The sequence below is a fragment of the Musca domestica genome, unplaced genomic scaffold, assembly GCF_030504385.1.
Source record: "Musca domestica strain aabys unplaced genomic scaffold, Musca_domestica.polishedcontigs.V.1.1 9, whole genome shotgun sequence".
Lineage (NCBI taxonomy): Eukaryota > Metazoa > Arthropoda > Insecta > Diptera > Muscidae > Musca > Musca domestica.
This window is the reverse complement of record NW_026712435.1, coordinates 7,729,334-7,744,939: the sequence shown is the minus strand read 5'-3', so window position 1 is coordinate 7,744,939 and position 15,606 is coordinate 7,729,334. Positions and strand designations below refer to the sequence as shown.

General features: G+C 34.0%; 1 protein-coding gene across 1 annotated transcript in view; it reads right to left on the bottom strand.

Annotated features, from left to right (window-relative positions):
* Window positions 1–15,606, bottom strand: part of LOC101893364 (adenylyl cyclase 78C) — a 63,985-nt gene that overhangs the window by 11,448 nt on the left and 36,931 nt on the right. Inside the window, exons 8-13 of the mRNA XM_059131601.1 lie at window positions 6,247–6,380; window positions 6,021–6,110; window positions 3,909–4,070; window positions 1,762–1,898; window positions 1,520–1,660; window positions 631–1,120 (exon numbers count right to left, since the gene is read on the bottom strand). Of these exons, the coding sequence (XP_058987584.1) occupies window positions 631–1,120; window positions 1,520–1,660; window positions 1,762–1,898; window positions 3,909–4,070; window positions 6,021–6,110; window positions 6,247–6,380 (1,154 nt within the window). The remainder of the gene's footprint in view (window positions 1–630; window positions 1,121–1,519; window positions 1,661–1,761; window positions 1,899–3,908; window positions 4,071–6,020; window positions 6,111–6,246; window positions 6,381–15,606) is intronic.

Sequence of the window (15,606 nt, the reverse complement as noted above, 5' to 3'; positions counted from 1 at the left end):
ACCAATTTATGGACAAATCCGTACAAAAATGTGACTGAAATCATCAAAATACCGAATAAGGGATGTCCGTTATATGGGGGCTATACCAAAACGTGGACCTATATATACAAAGTTCTGTCACCGGAGCTAGAATCCGTTACGAACTACAAATAACATTTATTGAACAAATCCGTGAAAAAATGTGGCGAAAATGATCAAAATGTCGAATATCGGGAGGTTCCGTGTATGGGGGCTATACCAAAAATGTGGACCGATATATATCATTTTCAATTCCAACGATCCTAGACCTAGTACAAACTATTGTGCCAAATTTTATGCTGATCATGAATATATATACTTTATGGGGTCTACGACGAGTATTTACGGATGTTACAAACGGAATGACAAAGTTAATATACCCTCCTTTTCAAGGTGTGGGTATAATAACAACCCATTCTCATGTGTATTTGGGGACCAACAATGGATTTATGAATATACATTTTGACAATAAACATCTCAAAAAAAGTTAACATATCATTACACGGTGTAACCTTCTTAATTCTACCATGCCCAGTAAGTAGTTTTGGGATTAAAGAAAAATGTGATATGCTAACCTTTGAGGTTCTACAGAACTTGCCAGAGAATACATACATTTTTGAATGGGATTTCTGGAGTCCATTCTGTGGTCGGTTCGTCTTCCGTTATCATTGACCTCGGATCAATATTCTCCAGAATACTCCGAATGCTGTCGCCATTCGGTGCCTTTGGCGCCAGGGTGGCTATTGGCGATGATACCGTTGAGGGTCCGGTGGGTCCCATGGCAACGCCTTCCGTCACGTTGGGCAATGAGCTCAATGAAATATTTTTCTTTTGCAGAGCAGCAAGTGGCGGTGGAAGATGCGGTACATTTTGATTCTGCTGTTGTTGTGTCTGAGAATTGGTCCGGGACAGAACTGGCAGTAGTTGAGGTGGCTGCTGTTGTTGTGGCGGCTCGTTGTGAACCCCGGTCGTAGATATTGACTTGGGAACAAATGTTTTGGTATCCGTTGTCGGAGTCATGGCTGTTGTTGGTGTGCTAAAATTGCTGCCGTTGTTATTGGCCAGGTGTTGGCTGCTGCGGGTGCCAAATCGTCGTTTAGGCCTGTAGGAGAGAATATTTATATATATGTGTATGTGTTATAAAATTTACTTAATTTCATTTTGATGAATATTAGGCCAGAGCAAAAATGATTTGCACTGTTTTTTTGTTTCAGAACGAGGGTCTTCGCCCATTGAAAAAGGTTTTAGATCTCCAAAGTCAGGCTGTCGAAAGGAGATGAATTTAGCTTTTTCAATAAAATAGAAATCTATAAGAATGTGTTATAGATTTATTTTCTTTAAAGAAATAATCTTCTTCAATTTGCTTTTGCCGAATTCCCCTACCCTGGCAATAGTTCGAGTGACTGTACTATGCTATTGTGTGTGCTATCATTTTACATTTGAATCCGCCTTGGTGTAACCGAACGCATACACACAAGTACCTACATATATGTGTAACTACCTTAATGGTTCAGTGCGTTTGATTAAATACGTTTTAATATTTAACATTTTCAGATGGTTGTCACGACTACCGCCATTGCCTGGCTCCACTTCGTAGGCATCGTTGAGGCATTTGAGGGTGGCTTCCGATATGTGTACGCGCCTGGAATGCAGTAGAGTGTATTGTAATTTGAGCATAACTTTAATTAAAACAACAGCAACAACGGTAAGGAGGAGTTGGCGTTGAAGCAATTCTGTACATACCCTGGTATTCCGCCTGATTCCATGTGATTTGCAATGATGACATCGTTGGACCAAACATCAAAGTGCCATTTTTTATTGCCGAGAACGCCGCACATCACAGAGCCACTATGGATGCCGATTCGCATATTGAGATCAACCTGTGAAAAAATTGTATGAATTGAGCGAAATGTTACTTCTCGGTCTCTGTCAGGGTAAGAAAATTAAAAATAGTATTCTTGAGACGAAAGTTTGTTTAGCAGACACGAGACCCGAATCTGATGCTGTCATTCAGGTCCAAATCGTTAATGCCAGAAATTCTATACATTTGAGTCAAATTTCAAATCGACATAGAGTCTAATCCTGCGATTGTTATTTATGTTCCATTGAAGTGTCTTAAATTTGTGAAAACAGTTGGTGGGGGGAGAACCACAGCGAATTTATTAGAATCGTGATATCTTGGAAATGGCAAATCTTAGGATAAAATTTTTGATAAAACATAACTGTTTCGATAGAAGTCGATAAAACTAAAAGTGGTGACCTTTGACCTCGAATAACATTTTCTGCTCACATGAGATTTGTAGAATCTGAACTTTAACTTCATACCAAAATTCAGCTTTATGCGATTATTTGTTTAGAATTAAATTTGGCGGTTAGGTTAAACGTAGTTCCCGAAGCACGATTTTTGAAACTTTCGAAAGGTGTGGCTGAAATGTAAACGTGGACCTATAGATAACGCCTTTGATACCAAACATCTACGGAATAATTTAAATATCTGTGCAAAGTTCCAAAGCTATAGAGAAATATCGAATCAGATAGAAAGACTTTTTAACTTATTTATTTACACTCTATGCGTTCTCGTTCCTCCCTATCTTTCTTGGCAGATGAAGTTGGCGATCAATGGAAAATTGGACCCAATCCTTTTTCGTTTCAATACAAAACATATCAGTGGAGTATGAAGAGAACGCGAAATAAACTAAGCATAGCTTTGTGAACGCAACACCAAAGACCAGGAGACCCCACCACCGACTACGTCGGTAATCCAACTTGGTTATAAAATACTGCAAAGAAAACTGTAAAATACCTCAAATCGAAGATAGACTTACATGGGGCTCTACATCCAAAAGTTAATCAATTGTGCCAGTTAATTCATGAAGATAAAGTAATTTGCAAATTTCAGAAAGCCATTTTCAAATGTTTATAGAAATAGATTTTAAACTAGTATTTTGCAAAATCCGTAAAGAAAGAAAAAAGTGGGACAGACAAGGTAGTAGAATTATACGCAGGAAATAAGCGTTTATATGGCGAATTTACATGAAGTAAATCAAATCAACTTTGAACTTTATTGATTGCGGGTTCCAGGCTAAATCGTCGAATATGCTAATATCGATCTAATTTGGGCTGACCTTACATATTTGATGCACAATGAACCTCATATCACCACAGGATAGAACGAACAACTCCTACTCCTAAAAACGCGAAGTGAACATCCGATTCCCTTCAAACTCGGAATATATAAATATTTATGTTAACGGAAGATCAGGTGTGATGATGGAATATATTAGACTACTCCTTCTGGTACCTTTCCCCAAGCTTTTAAGTGCAATGGTTAAAGTTTTAAAATAATTAGTAATACGACAAACATAGTGCATCCCTACTATCCCAGTATCAGTCTTCTCGAATAGAATCTAGAATTAAAAATTTATAATTGAGCCTTTTTAATCGTCCATCTGTGACAAGGATAAATTTTATTTGAAATCGTGTTATGTTCTTGCCTCTGCAGTCCATGATGTGGGCTCGAAGATAAGACCCAAAAACAGAACATGGGACCACCACAAGCAAATCCCGAGCAAATAAAAACAATTTGGCACACAAAACCGGCGAATGCGTCGTTGCTGCTTCTGTTGTTGTTGTTGCTGACGGTGCCAGGACACAAAATGTTTGCAATTAATGCAGATACACGTTACTAGCAGCGATAAAACAATTCCAACGTTGATGAAAACCGAACAAACACGTAACCACGGCCAACAACGTAAGGACAACGACAGAGAAATGTCAGAGGTGCGCACGTTATGTGTGGTTGTTGTACTTCGAAGTAGGAAGAAGGATGGCTTTTCTTTTACTATTTACTTTTGTTTTACTTCTTTCTGTAAAAGCAAAAGGGTACTTACGTGAGTATGCAACTGTACATCCTTGATGGCCTTTATCATGTGCAGGCCAGTCTCGACACTGCAGACGGCGTGATCTGGACGTGTTTTCCAGTTATCACTTTCAAATTGCGATACACAATAGTAGCAATCACCCAGTAGCTTGACTCGCAAACAATGATTATCCTGTGGACGAAAAAGAGAGAAGGACGATTATAAAAAACTAAAACAAACATTTTTATGTGTGTGAGTATGTATGTATTTTTGTACATACGCCCATGCCAGGATGACCTAGTGTGTCCATGGCATTGCAGGCAGACAGACTCACGGACGAGGAGGTAGTTAGGGAAATGGTACTTCGTTTTACTGCCATTAAAACAGGTGTTTCAACACGAGCCACAAGGATGTTGGCGCAGAATGAATTTGGTATTAAGCAAAGCTATTTAAAAATGACATCTATTCAATTTGGGTACAGTGTCTAGGAATAATTAATCAGAAATACATACAGGTTCTTTGACATGGAATAGCCCAGCTGATATACTGTTTGCGTTATTGGTGTTTTTCGGTCAGATTGATCAATTCTTTTGTGGAATGGGCTTAAGGTTTTCCTTCATTAAAGTAACGACGTGTATGTCCGATAACAATGTACAGTAAGATTTTTTATATCCTATATGGACTATTTGGGTCTTGAAATTAAATGTGTCCATTATAAGTTATTTTCCAACTGCAAATTATGGATCGAGCCCCACAAAATTTTTTATATATATATATATATATATATATATATATGTATATAAATATATATATATATATATATATATATATATATATATATATATAAATATATATATTTTATATATATATATATATATATATATATATATATTTATATATATATATATATATATATATATATATATATATATATATTTATATATATATATATATATATATATATATATATATATATATATATATATATATATATATATATTTATATATATATATATATATATATATATATATATATATATATATATATTTATATTTCATCTCGATCGGGCAATGCACAAAGTGGTGTAGTACAAATAACACAAAATTTGTTATATATATATATATATATATATATATATATATATATGTATATAAATATATATATATATATATATATATATATATATATATATATATATATATATATATATATATATATATAAATATATATATATATATATATATATATATATATATATATATATATATATATATATATATATATATATATATATATATATAACAAATTTTGTGTTATTTGTACTACACCACTTTGTGCATTGCCCGATCGAGATGAAATATAAATATATATATATATATATATAAATATATATATATATATATATATATATATATATATATATATATATATAAATATATATATATATATATATATATATATATATATATTTATATATATATATATATATATATATATATATATATTTATATTTCATCTCGATCGGGCAATGCACAAAGTGGTGTAGTACAAATAACACAAAATTTGTTATATATATATATATATATATATATATATATATGTATATAAATATATATATATATATATATATATATATATATAAATATATATATATATATATATATATATATATATATATATATATATTTCATCTCGATCGGGCAATGCACAAAGTGGTGTAGTACAAATAAACAGTGTCGAATTTCACTATGAGCTTCCTTTAAAATCGAAAATCAATTTAGGTTTACTTGCAATAAGACTTATTTTGACAATTTTTCCCAAAAATAACCACGTTTCGATGGTGGTGCTAATGGAAGAAATCTTCTAGGGTCTATATTACTATTTTTTTTGGAATCAAGGCAATAGAAATTTGTGGAATTTCTAGATCTTAAGATCTCACTATGAACCCTTCTTGCATCTATATATGATGAAACTTAAAAGGCGTTATATTATCGGAAGGGATATCCTTCTAGAACTTACATCATTATGGCGTATAACGAAATTGATCGATTATCTAGTGCTCCAACAAACTCAACGATAATAATTGCCCTCCGCTGTACACGTGATATCGCAATTTTTTAAACACCATTCATTTGACTTACCTCGGCTATTCTGTCGAATCGTGCAAAAAGGTCATTTAATATTTTCACCAGTTGCTGGGCTGAAGTCTTGCTCGCCAATTCTGTGAAGCCCTGTGCAAAGTATAGAAAGGACAAAACGACAATTTATAATTTTAAACGTTCTAATTAAACAGAGTTTTTGTTGTTATTCGTATCTGATGGATGTGATATCTGACTGCAACCGGAGAGGTTGCATTTTGTGACTCACCTTGATGTCGGCGAACAGAATGCTGACGTTGTCCATGGGATAGACGTACAGTTTGTTGAATTGTGTCTCGACATTGGGATCTGTGCCCTTGTACATTTCGCGACGTATCTGATTATTGACGATGTTTGGCAGAACTGTTAAATGAATTGATTAAACACACAAATGAGTTGTCACTTAAGGTTGGCTATCAAATATGTCTCTGCTGGTCTTAGACAAAGAGAAGTGTTGTCTCTGAAACGCATTTCTGGGGACTGTTGTGGGTAATATAAATTTAAATCGGCTGTTGTACCTGTTCGATTGTCTATTTGTACGGTACCTGTAGAATTCCGTGGAAGTGTGATTTTACCCAGTCCACAAGGTCAAGTTGATTTTATTTAACGACACATGGATCGTAAAGTCATTCAAATGGATTATAGATCTGATTCACTCCCTTTGGATTTATGCATACATGCACATACCTATCCCGAAATCTAATTATTTTAGGTCAAGTATAAAGAGGACAATTCTTTTAAACTGGCCCAATATTTATAACTAGCAAATGCACGCTACTTCGTATGTGGGGAAAGGAATTTATGAGTGATTTTTATCCCATATTGATAGAATTTAACAAAATACCACAATTTCTTAATATCAAGAAATAAATTGGAGGACTAATTTTAATATATAACGAAAATAGTTGCCTTGCATGTGATAAATTCAGTTCTTTGCTGTTAAATTAATTTCTAAACATGGGCACATAGGTATATGTAGCGTTGTATTTGTCATCCTTTGTAAAAAATAAATATATTTTACAGTGATCGTAATACCAAAATTCACAAAATTCACTAGCTCCTGCTCTATGTAACAAATTCAGTATCGTTTAGTACTTTTCGTAATCGTTGTAGAACGCATTCGCAAATCGGCCTGCTCACATAAAAGCTGCACACTTCAAATGATCCTAATGTAAACATTTATATTTCAAATTCTGCTTTTAATCTCTCTACCGAATTCACTACTTTTCGTATACTATATATCACGCATTTCTAAAAACTGTCCCTTGTCTTACTCACAGTTACCCTACACAGTCACAGTCATTCCTATACCAATATTCACAATTCCAGTTATTTTCCTGCACTCTATATCAAATTTAATACCTTACCATTTAAAGAATGTTTTTCGTATTATCTAAACGCATCGCATTCACAGTTGTCCTATTACCAAAATTTATAATACCGCTCTATTCCTATGCTATTTGCTAAATTTAGTACCATTTTACTCACTTTGAAACTGTATCAAATTTAGTATCATTTAGTATATTTTTATACCCTCCACCGTACTAAGGAGGGTATACTTTGTCATTCCGTTTGTAACTCCTCGAAATACTCATGTCAGACCCAACAAAGTATATATATTCTTGATCAGCGTAAAGTTCTAAGACGATTTAGCCATGTCCGTCTGTCTGTCTGTGTGTCTGTCTGTCCGTCTGTCTGTCTGTCTGTCTGTCTGTTGTAATCACGCTATCTTTCGAACAAATTGAGATAGAAGGCTAAATTTTTGCAGACATGTATATTTTGCCAGTAGGCAGGTTAAGTTCGTAAATGGGTCATGTAGGCCTAAGTTATCATATAGCCCCCATATAACGGTACCTCCTGACATTCGATATTTTGATGATTTTAGCGACATTATTTACCGGAATTGTTTCAAATTTGGCATTTGAAGTTCGTAATGGATACTACAGCCTAAGACAGAAAATTGTCTGTGCAGGTCCACGTATTTGTATAGCCCCCATATAACGGTACCTCCCGATATTAGGTATTTCGATGATTTTAGCGACATTTTCCACCGGAATCGTTTCAATTTTGGGATTTGAAGTTCGTAATGGATACTTCATCCTAAGTCAGAAAATGAGTTATGTAGGTCCACGTTTTCATATAGCCCACATATAACGGTACCCCCCGATATTCGGTATTTTGATGATTTTAGCGACATTATTTAACGGAATCATTCCAAATTTGGTATTTGAAGTTCGTAGTAGATAATGCAGCATAAAACAGAAAATGGGTCATGTAGGTCTACGTCTTCGTATAGCCCGCATATACCGTACCCCCCGATATTCGGTATTTTGATGATTTTAGTGACATTATTTACCGGGATTGTTTCAAATTTCGCATTTGAAGTTCGTAATGGATACTTCAGCCCATGTCAGAAGATTGTCTGTGCAGGTTCACGTCTTCGTATAGCCCCCATATAACGGTACCCTCTATATTCGGTATTTTGATGATTTAAGCTACATTACAAACAGATTTTTCTTCATGTTTCGCATTTAAAAATTGTGATAACTTATGACAAAAGTCGCCTATGCAGGCCCACGTCGTCGTATAGGCATTCGGTATTTTTAATATTTTAACAGAATTTTTAACGGATTTTATTTTTTTGGAAATTGTCAAATTTGTACCAAATGGTGGAGGGTAGCTTTTTTACTTGTTTACACGTAGTACACATTTCCAAAAACTTACTCCAATCCCATCTCCGAGAATTGATTCTAATACTAACTTTTACAACTATCCGTTTACATAATTCCAAATAGTACCAAATTTAGTGTACTTTTGGTAAGAATTTCGAAAACTCTGTTACACCACATCAAAAAATCTCACCACAATTTTCAAATTTCCAGCTCTATTCCTTCCCCTAAAAGATAAAACTATTTAGTACTTTTTAGTACGTATTTTCAAATTTGATTTAAACTGCAAAAAAGTGATCCTAATTCAAAATTTTAGACTTCCAACTCAGTCCCTTATCCAAATACCAACTTTAGTACCATTTAGTACTTCTTGGTACGTATTTCCAAATCTCAACCCCATAGACTAACAGTAACTAATGCCAAATTTCAATGCTGAAAACATATCAAGCCCAACTTTTTATCTTAACCCTACCCAACAGCAGAGAACGCAATACGAACCTTTTAAATTTCTAGATCAGTCGATTCAAAGAAACCTAAATGACCAAATTAAGTAGCATTTAGTACAGTTGTTACACTTAGTACACATTTTCAAAAACAACAACCTACTGAAATCAACACTACTTCCCAAACTTAATTTTTATTCCAAACTAGCAGACCCGGTCCGTGTTGCTGGCCCTTGATGTATTGTTTAGTGCTTATTTTAACATTATAATCTCCAAATTAAATTGAATAGTCAAAACGATATACGTTTCAATCTTATGCCATTTTTCTAATTCTATAATTTACAAAAAAAAAACTATCGGTTTTCAGCTGCTGTCAATCTATCAAATTGCCGGCTTTTGTGGTTTAGGATCATTGATGTTTTTATTGTTTGTGGGTTATTGCTATAGTCTTTTTAGTCCATTTCTCAAAGGGACTCACTATGAATGAGTCCAATAAAGTTTCCCAATTGGGATATATTTTCTGTGTTTGAAGGTTTCGTTCACCGAATTGGTACAAATTTCTGAATCAAATCCAATGAAATGGGCGGAAATTTTGAATTCGAAACGTTTAGATAGAAGTTGTTTTGTTTTGTTTTCACCTTTCGATTGAAGGTTTAATAACCACTACTGTAAGCTTCTCATAGTAAAAAATATTCTATGGGGACATAGAGAATTAAATTCTACGACGATTCTGCCAGTCCTTTGGATTTTGAAAGAGGTCCTAATATTTTGGATAGATCTGAAAGTAGCACAAACTTATATATGATTCCTCTATCCTTAGGAATGACCCTCATATAATTCCACCACATGCCACTCGTCATTTCGCATGTTTCTGTTTGTTATGGACCTCATATAATGGCATCTTTTATGATATCCGGCACTTCACTGATCCCTAACCAAATGAGCTGCAATTTAGTATTTCGGTTTCTGATTGGATGCAATTTTGTCATACGAAAACAGAAGGCCCACGTTTTAGTCACAACTATTTGATTCAATTTTTCACTATGATTTCGAAAACGGATATATTACAAAATATATAACTCAATATAAAAAGTCAAATAGAAAAAAAAAATCATGTGATTTAAGAACAATTAAAAAATGAGATACAGGCATGTAACCAAACCGAATTGGAATGGTTTGAATTCCATAATTCAAAATCGATTGTTTTTGTATTAGCTTCTTCAGATTCCGTACTGAGTTTTGATTGTTTCTTTATTTTAGGAGCAAAGTAATGAACACAATACTGGCAAAAATAAGCCGAAGGAAATGCAGACCCCTTGCCCTAGCTTAGTTCAGTGTGAACAGTTTAATAACAAGTTTAGTTTTAACTTATAAACCAGTAAAGAAAGTCTTAAAGTGGGGGGGGGGGGGGGGGGGGGCGCGACTTTATGATACCCTACACCACTTTGCTAATTTAGTAGAGCTCCGCATAACAATTAAAAGTTCATACACGCTATGATTATAATTTAAAGTTCAAAGGACTAAATATGCCGAAGCATTTGTATCTTTTAAATTCGGACTTGTATTACCCATTTGGTCACAATTAACTTTAAATCGGATAAAGATATATATGGGAGCTATGTCCAAATCGGAACCGATCTCGATAAAATTTGGCAAAGATATTTCTGAGCTGTATTTGATATATTTGCCTGAAAATCGTCGTTACGGAGTGCATATTACAGCTGTGGGTAACAAATGTAACAAATCGGATGAACAATATATATGGGAGCTATAGCTATATCCGAACCGATCTTCACCAAATTTTACATACTAGCTTCTAGACTCAATTCGTTCGTAAGTGCCAAATTCCATACCATTTGGACAAATATTAGACGTTTGGTGCTCAATAAAAGGTAAATCGGACGAAGTTATATATGGGAGCTATATCCAAATCTGAACCGATCTCGATAAAATTTAGCAAATGTATTTCTGAGTTGTATTTGATATGTTTTCCAAAATATTGTTGTTACAGAGAGCATATTACGGCTGCAGAGGACAAAAATAACAAATCGGATGAACAATATATATGGGAGCTATAGCTGTGTCTGAACCGATTTCGATCAAATTTGGCATACTTATTTTCAGGCCTAATCTGGTTGCATGTGCAAAATTCCATACCATTCGACCTGATATTACACGTTTGGTGCACAATAAAAGGCAAATCGGACGAAGATATATATGGGAGCTATATCTAAATTTTGACCGATTATCTCCAAATTCAATAGGGTTCGTCCTTGGGCCAAACAAATGATTTGTGCAAAATTTCATCTGGATGGGGCAATAAATGCGACCTGTACTTTGTTTACAAAAATACATGGACAGACGGACGGACGGACGGACGGACAGACGGACGGACGGACATGCATAAATCGACTCAGAATGTGATTCTATGCAGATCATCAAAAGGAACTATGGGTCTATCTCGTTTCCTTTTGCCTGTTACAAACAAATGCACAAAGACATAATACCCTGACCACCTTGTGGTGTAGGGTATAAAAATAAATTCCTGTGATGTGTCCTAAATGATTACAACGTTCATTAACATTCCAAAATACAGTTTTGCACAAAATGCCTTTTTGAGTTTTTTATCTTTGCTTCAATTTATCAGTTGTTAGGATAGATGTTAAATTTTCACAAATGAATAATTTTTGTTAGAAGCATATTGCATATTCAGTAGAGCTCCCGTAACAAAATTTATTTGAAGTAGATCAGAGGTTTCCGAGGGAACTGATATATGGGAGGCATATCCAATTCTGAATCGATTTTCACTAAATTTGACAGAGACATTTTTATCTTTTGCACAATAAACCTGAAATCGTTTTAAGGATATGTATGGGAGTTATAATCAAATCTTAGCATATCTCGATAAAATTTGGCAAATGTATTTCTGAGCTCTATAATATATGTGGTACCAAATATCATTGTTGTCGAATGCATATTATGAATGTGATGGACTTAAACACCAAATCGGATGAAACATATATATGGGAGCTTTAGCTATATCTGAACGGATTTTCAAAAAATTTAATGTACTTGCTTCTAGACTGAATTCGGTCGGATGTGCCAAAATTCAGGTCATATGGAATGATATTGGTCATTTGGCGCACAATGCTCCGAAATCGGTTGAAGATATATATGGGAATTATATCCAAATCTGAACCGATCTTGATAATATTTGGAAAATGTATTTCTGGGCTGTATCTGATATCTAGTACCAAATATCATTCTTATGGAGTACCAATTATTACCAACGTGATGGACTTAAACACCAAATTTGATGTAAAAAAATTAAATTTGCTAACTATTTAGTATAAAAAGATAAAAATGTACATTTAATTGTGTAGGGTAAGTGCGCCTAAGTTCGGCATGTCCCAGTAGTCGGCAATTTTGAAATTTAAACTTAAATAAATAATAATAGAATTGACCAAATAATGAAATAATTGCAAAAAAACGTCAACAGTGTTCTCTACTTTCTTTCCGTAAAAAAAAAACAATGAGCTCCGATCATTTATTACGAGAGAATAACGGTTTTCGTCAGTGAGTGTCTTCCAAAGCGTGCGATAGTGCTTGTTTGTAAAGAAAGAAATAGTGCTGGCGTTAACTTAATAATCGATTTAAGTAAATTAAATTTAATACTTTTGGAAACAGAAATATTTCATAATAGCAAATAACAGTCTAAAGACCATTTTATAACTTAAAACAATGCATATTAAGCATTTTTCTGTTATATTATTTGATGCCGACATTAGGGACAGGAAAAAAGAGATTAGCCAGTAGTCGGCAGGGGGCGCTGCTTACTAGAAAAATATAATTTTTGACCAATTTCAGAAAATGTTGAGAAAAGTATTAAACAAGTAAAAAAACAGTAAGTTCGGCAGGGCCGAACTTTGAATACCCTCCACCATTTGGAACGAATTAGGACATTTTCAAAAAATAAAAATAAAATCCATTAAAAATTCTGTTAAAATCTCGGAAGGTGCCGATATATGGGGGGATAAACGATATTGTGGACCTATATAGACAAATCTATGTCTAGGGATAAAGTACTCACAAATAACTCCTTGTATAGAATTTAAGACAATTCCGTTTAAAAATGTTGCTAAAATCATCAAAATGCCGAATATTGGGGGGTACCGTTACATGGGGGATATACGATTTCATGGACCTATAAGAGAACTCCCTGTCAGGGGGTAAAGTGTTCACAAAGAACCCCTTGTGTAGAATTTCAGACAATTCCGTTGAAAAATGTGGCTAAAATCTTCAAAATACCGAATTAAGGGGGGGGGGTACTGTTATATGTAGACTATATGATATCGTGGACCTATATAGATAATTCTCTGCCGAGGTATAAAGTACCCACAAGGAACTATTTGTGTGGATTTTCAGACAATTCCGTTGAAAATGTGGCTAAAATCATCAAAATGCCGAATACAGGGGGGGGGGTGGTGGCGTTATATGGAGGCTATACGATATTGTGGACCTATATAGATAATTCTCTGCCGTGGTATAAAGTACCCACAAGGAATTACTTGTGTGGATTTTCAGACAATTCCATTGAAAAATGTGGCTAACATCATCAAAATACCGAATATCGGGCTATACGATATCGCGGACCGATATACCATCTTCGAACTTGACCTGCCTGCAGACAAAAGAGAGATCTGTGCAAAATTTTAGGTTCCTATCTTAATTCGTTTAGACTGTAGCGTGATTACAACAGACGGACAGACGGACGGACAGGGCTTAGAATTTTACGCTGATCAAAAATATATATACTTTGTTGGGTCTAAAATGATTATTTCGATGAGTTACAAACGAAATGACGAACTTAGTATACCCTCCATACCTCTTTTGGTGGAGGGTATAAAAATAAATTTGAGTCGGCATTTGCTTTTATTTGTGCTTTTTGACCAACAGTTCTAAATTAAGTAGGTTTTTTTAAATCAGCTATTTGGCGTTTTAGATAGCGGGGACATTTTTTGAAAAAAAAAAATGTTGGCCATCTAAAGGAAAAAGATCAATTCACAAATATACGGTAAAATTGGAGAAATTAGAAAACATAAAAGAGGAAAGAAAATAGAAATATGTAGTTCTTGCAACCATGAACTTTACATGTGTGCGGAAAACGATGCCCTCAAAAACTGAAAAAAAATCGGCGATACGATGAAATTGTGAAACTAGAGTTTATATGCGAAGCATGTAAAAGTTAGTAAGTTAAACATCAATTTAAAAAAAATCCTTAATGAGGACTGATATGCACCTATGATACACCTATGAATTACCTGATTTTATTCCTAAGTTAAACCAAAATGTATTAAAGTACAGTACCTAGCTTAAAAGACAAAATGAATTCCAAACATAAGAATGAATTCCAAATATAAGATAGTAGTATAGAATTGTTTTATGCTATTTGTAATGAAAATAATATACAAAATAATATTTTCTCTACTGAAATACAATATGCCGACTACTGGTAAATAGACATGCTGAGCATTGGGAAATGGTGCCGACTACTGATGCCCACTACTGGCAAAAACCACTATTTTAGTAAAATTGCAAATGTTGCCAATTTAATAAAAACAAATTCAACTTTTGTTTATTTCTTCGAAAACTAAACAAAATTGGGAATCTGAACAGCTTTACCTTTCTGCAATTGAAAGAGCTCATTCAGAATGTTGAAAGATTGAAAATGCGAAAATCCTAAAAGTGCCGACTACTGGTACACTTACCCTATTTGTTATTAAAACAACCGTTTCTTTACTACTTAACATGGTTTTAAAATCACAAGTCTTTATAAAAATACAATTTCACTTGAAAAATCCAAAGTGGTTTCAACCCGAAAAATATTAGTTTTTCGTTTTCTGAAGAAGCTAAATACGGTCCTTAATCCAGCCATTCATTTGTTATAAGTGTAATATCTAACAGCATGAGATGACATGAAAATTTTCGCGGGTTGAGAGTTTTTCACCGAGAATTTTCTATGTTTCCATTTGAAAACCAATTTCACATCAAACGATCATCTTTCGATTTTTTTCAATTTCATGACTTTTCTCAAAAATTTCTTTCGTAAAATCCTTCTCACCACAATTGCAAACAACAACAAGTTAAAAAGCAGTAAGTTCGGCCCGGCCGAACCCTCCACCATTTGGAACGAGTTTAGAAATTTTCAAAAAATAAAATCCTTAAAAAATTCTGTTAAAATTTAAAAAACCGAATATTGCCGTTATATTTGGATCTATATGACGTGGACCTACATAGGTATTGTTTGTCATAAGTCATTACCATATTCAAATTCGAAACTTAAAATAAACGGTGAATAATGTGGCTAAAATCATCAAAACATCGTATATAGGGAGGTACCGTTATATCGGAGCTGTGCGAAGACCTGGACCAGCATAGACAATATTCTGTCATAGGCTGTAGCATCCATTACGAACT